We start from the raw sequence: 5,471 nt of genomic DNA on the forward strand, positions 1-5,471 counted from the left end.
AATTGGCTATTTGATTTCATTACAGCCGTTCATACTTGCCAAATAGTCCGCCTGCGAATGTTGATTTCATGAACAGATTATACACATATACAGAATCCGACAGGGAGGCAATAGACCTGTATTCGATTTGAGTAATAATAGGAGCATTAGTTCTATACATATATCATTTTCATTCGTGGTTTAAAATGGTGGCGCTCTCCCTGGCAACCGTTACTTAGTTATATTTAAATATTGTTTTTCTCCGAATAACAAAAAGTTCTATTTTATCAGTGCACAGTGTCGTAGATATGCTTATCAAAGGCGGAAAACACATAATTTTTAACTAATTAAAATAAAACGTACAACGTTGCCTGCCGTTCAAGCGAGAATGCAACATATGTATTAATATCAGTATCAGAATATAAGTGCCCAGGCTCATAAATATCTGCCTTAATATCGGCACCACCACCCCCCCAAAAAAAGCAACAAAACGTAAATCATATCCCAATGATCAGTCTTTGTTCAAGGTGTACAAAATAATTTACAGCCGATAACCCGTGGTATAAATGTGGCATAAAAGCTGTTTTTATTCGTTAGCAGTTTGTGAAAAGTACAGGAAAAGTACACGTTTGTTAACCATGCATACCTAGCAAGCTATACCTAAAACTTAACACTTTATATTGATATATTTTACATAATAGGCACAGTTTATGTGACATTTATTATCTCATAAAAGCGATACAAAACACGCATGAAATCTTGTCTAGAGAGACGCACTAGTTACATAGTGTGTAATATTGTATAATATATTAAAACCATTTGTGTTCTTTAGTTATTAATAATTTTGTTCAGCTATAAATATTGCCTCAAATTATTAATTGTGATTATTCAATATATTCTAACTAAATAAAAATGAACGGTAGGGTCACGAAGAACCAGGAACCTTCATTTATACTGAATATCATTGATAACATAATAATATACATCTGAGTAATGCACTGCAATCGATATCTTCAACCCCGGCAATTTGTCTGGCAGACTATATGACGTCTGAACAGCGATATATTAACTTAACATAATCCCCATATATGTAATCATGGAATAATATTCCAACGCCAGCATTTCAATTTATCAGTTTCTTGTTTTCACTTTCTCTTTAGCTCACCAAGCATGATGTTCACCACGAAGTATTCATCGGTCCGATTAGTCCTAGTTTTCATCATCGGATTCGGAACTAATAGATTATTCACAGAGTTGGTAACGTGATTAAATTGTATTGTCTTTGTATAAATAATGTTTTACACTTACCTTTCAGAGATGTGCCTTGATCAGTACAAAAAGAACATGATCTGTGATCTAGACACATTATGAAATGAATAAATGAATGAATGAATGAATTATTGAATTATTGAATTATTGAATTAATGAATTATTGAATGAATGAACTAACCATTTAATCTATTGATCAATAGACTGGTCATATACCAGAGACAAACTTTGTGATGAGACGAACCAATGTATCCTATAGTACATCAGAACCCCAAGGACTTGGAAAAGTGATTACAGACAATGTCACAAACAATACAAAAACAGTTACCTCTGTCCAGTATGTTCCAGTTTTGTATGAGAAAAATGATGTGCAAAAAAGGAATACAAGCAGTTCATATATTGAGGAGCAGACCATGAATCCCGCCGGGAAAACGTACCTTTCTGCCCTTTTATATGAGAGAATGGAGACAAAGTTACCAATTTCCCAAAAGCTCGAGTTGATGTACCCATATGATGCATATACACGGTTTGGTCTTGAATGGAAGGGCATTGTGGAGGAATACGAACATGCATATAGTCATTTAAAAACAGAAGAAAAGAAAAGCAGTGTGCCATTCATTCTTGGTAAGGAAACCTTTTGGATGTCATCCACGGAAAAAAGTAGGTGAGTTATATTATTAAGTTTTTTTTATTTTGCGTCAGTTAATATAGATTGATGAGAATCCGTTATCAAACAGAATCATCATAATAAATCAAACTTCTTAATATGGTATCAGTGTAAAACAAATAATAAAACATAAATTAATGTCATAAATTATTCTATACGTCATATAATCGCAAGTAGCCTCATAATAGACAACATATATAAATACATATTATGTAATATATACTGCATCATACTTGACTATAAAACACATATAAACAAAGTGTAAATAATTACCACAGTTCTATTCTGAAGTGTGACAATGTTCAATGATAACGAGATATATCCTTGTTTTGATAACGAAATATATCCTTGTACTATGTCGTTATTTAATTATTCATTGTTTTGCAGGGCATACTTTTACGAAAACGAACTGCACTTTAAAAAAGGCGATCATATACATGTAGTCGTAGAAACATATGATAAATATGACAACAGACGAAACAAAGGTGGAGATATGTTCCAAGCTGTCATGTCAAATACACAGCTACAGAAAAGCACTGCAGGGAGAGTATATGACTATGGAAATGGTACATATTCTATCTATTTCTATGCTGCATGGTCTGGAGATGCATATATTTCCGTGTACTTGTTGTTCACAAGAGAGTTGATACTACACTTCAACAGTGAACGACTAAAAGAACAGCGTATACCCTGGACGGGTCATTTCGGCGATGGTGTCAAAAAAGAGACTACTGCTTGTTCATTACTTCGTGAAGGAGTGTGGGCAGATAAATGTACTTACGGAAATGAAAATTCACTAGGCGGCACTGTTTTTATATGTGATAAACCGAAGTCTTTTTCTTGTCAACAACTTGTGAACGCTACATCTGGTATAGCTGTTCTTGAAGAAGTTGCAGAACAGGAAAAGAGAAAAATTGCTCACTTATTTAAAGGGTACGTAATATATTATAGATATAAAGAATGTTGTAGTTTCATCAATGTGTTTTAATATATTCATAGGACAGTGGTGAATTACTATATAGCTAATCAACAACTCTATACTAGATTACGATTATGTCAATTCACAAACATTGCGTGGAAGTATGTTAAAGTATAACTACCCATTCATAAAGAGTGTCGTGGTTATTCCAATGGTTGCCTGTCGTCAATATCGCAATTTTAGTGGCAGGTATTCAATCGATGAACCGTAAAATTGGCTATCATGAGATGGATTAAAGTTGACACGACTTCACATTAGTTTAATATCTGTTTGAATTATATTTCAACTTTGTTTGATATTACGATCTCATATTGTAAACGTAGTCTTGTAAGTAAATACATGTACATCACATTACTTACCAAAAACTGCAGTACAAATCATGGAGGATTCTGTGTAATCAATAATATTCCTCCTCTCAATATAAACGATTATGTCATTGTGCCGTTACATTCTTCTTTTTTTATCTGTCTAGGAAAGAACAAACCCGACTTGCCTGCACTCCTCTGGCGATAAAAATAACAGGTGTATATAACATTGTTCTTGTTGTAATTGTACCATAAGTCTGCTGTGCCAGCGTCTCTTGTTGTATTGTGTTACAGATAATGCAAACTTTACACCTGACAACGTACGTTGATACAGTTAGTGATATATATTAGTGAGTTAAGTTGTGAATACTTTCCACCTAGGGGAAATTGGAATAATCTTGCAATTGGTGGAGATGAAATCTATCGGTTGGTAGACTTCAAAGGCAGAAGAAAAAACCAGGAGAGAATAAAGACACTGTTTTCACCTCAATAGATAGCCTTTTTTGCTGCTTTGCCCAAATATAGTGTTTATTCATCATATATGTTTCCAGTAGAAGGAATTAATTATTATCATTGCTTATTTTCTTCTAGATTCATCTTTCAAGTTACCATCTCTTCCACCATGTGGCCCAGACTTGCCGATTCCTATTTCCGATGGTTACTGGTCAGATAACAATACATATGTTTCATTAGTATGCAAAAGTCAACAGTGGACTCCTGTCCAGGTTAGAAAATGCTTATCTAACGTGGCTATACGATTATGTGGTGACTCGACCATCGTTCAGATTAGACAACGACTTAATTGGTTCCACAATCACACAGATATAATTTCAGGCAAAGGATTTTTTTCAGTAGGGCCTAATCCAGTTTATTTTTGGGACTTTACCTTTGAAAGTGAATTCCTGGACAGAATTACTAAGGAGCATTGTGCGTCTAAAAAGTATGTGGTAATGATGAATATAATGTTTCATTATGCATCTTGGTCACTTCGTTCCTACATCGACAGACTGTTTGTAACCAAATTTGCGGTTCAAAGATTGTTGAAGCGATGTCCAACAGCAGTAGTTATATTCAAGTCCGCGCATGCTCGAGATAATGTCAATGGAAATCAGTGTTTACACAGTAGTAACTGGGTATTCTACGACATGGATCGTATGATAAGGAGTGTGTTTAGTGGCATAGGCGTACATTTTCTCGGAGTTTGGGATATGTGTCTATCGCATTTTTCTAAGCCTAATGTCCACATGTCTCAATATGTAATCGAACAAGAGGTACAGCTTATGTTTTCCTATATATGCCCCGAATTAGTAGAAGGATAAAAGCCAATTAATCTTATCAACATTATTTCTAATACAGTTACTATCATGTAATGTTAAACTATACACTGAACGGTACCAACTATAATCAGAACAATGCATAAAACAATAGATGGTAAAACTTTGTTAATTAGCGGAGACTATATTACCCTATTTGAGGAGAAATGATCAATGTTGATCTTTGGATATTTCACACTTTTCAATTAAATCAACAATACAATAGCAAAACAACTTCCAACCGTAATATTAAAATTGTCATTTTTCAATGGAAAGGTGATGACAGATCTGGTGATGGAAATTCGAATTCTACCGATTTAATCATGAAAGCTAATATTAAAGATTGAATTTATATTTTACCATGTTATAATGTATTCAAAAGCGTGTAATCCATAACATGACAGACATATTTTCCACATGATAGTCATGTTGCGTGGTTTTCAGTTTTGTTGAATATGTTGTTGTTCCCAAATCCAAGGTTTCTGAGTGTAATGCAAAATAGTAATTATGCTACTTCGAGACAACTTCACATGTAATTATATATTTGAAAACTGATGTAGACCCAGCTAAATATAAGGCTTACTTGTGATTACTTACCAACTTTTTACTGGATATAAACGCATTCAAGTTGTGTCATTGAGTCACTGAATTTCACCGGGGAAGCGGGTAGTGAAACGAAAACATACAGAAAAGTTAGTAGGGAATTAACATGAAATATGGTCCCAGGTGACAGGCAGCTACCAGTGGGCGAGGAAGACGGCGAAAGATAGATGAGATTTTGCCGACGTTGGGTAGGGCTCTAGAAATATTAACAAATATATGAATATGAACACCAATTCGCAGGAACGATTGAAAGGCAGTATTTTGGGAATATGGTCCCTGAGATAGAGATGGTATAACTAGAGCAAATCCAACAACTTTTCATTCGATGGTCCAAGATCTGACAAAAACCTGAGTGG

General features: G+C 34.4%; 1 protein-coding gene across 1 annotated transcript; it reads left to right on the forward strand.

Annotated features, from left to right (window-relative positions):
- The first annotated feature begins 1,481 nt into the window (after positions 1-1,481).
- Positions 1,482-5,148, forward strand: LOC102801428 (NXPE family member 3-like). Its single transcript, XM_078006240.2, has 4 exons — positions 1,482-1,912; positions 2,303-2,848; positions 3,367-3,416; positions 3,791-5,148. The coding sequence occupies exons 1-4, from the start codon at positions 1,482-1,484 to the stop codon at positions 4,516-4,518; spliced, it is 1,755 nt and encodes a 584-aa protein (XP_077862366.2). The 3' UTR covers positions 4,519-5,148.
- Positions 5,149-5,471: the final 323 nt, after the last annotated feature.

This window comes from Saccoglossus kowalevskii, chromosome 5 (genome assembly GCF_978046115.1).
Source record: "Saccoglossus kowalevskii chromosome 5, keSacKowa6.1, whole genome shotgun sequence".
Classification (NCBI taxonomy): Eukaryota; Metazoa; Hemichordata; class Enteropneusta; family Harrimaniidae; genus Saccoglossus; species Saccoglossus kowalevskii.

Bases quoted from the DNA above. Each gene is read 5' to 3' on its own strand.
- LOC102801428 (XM_078006240.2), top strand. From the start codon at position 1,482: ATGAGACGAACCAATGTATCCTATAGTACATCAGAACCCCAAGGACTT. The intron at 2,849-3,366 runs GTACGTAATATA...TTATCTGTCTAG, and splicing joins ATTGCTCACTTATTTAAAGG to GAAAGAACAAACCCGACTTG. The intron at 3,417-3,790 runs GTGTATATAACA...ATTTTCTTCTAG, and splicing joins TCTGGCGATAAAAATAACAG to ATTCATCTTTCAAGTTACCA.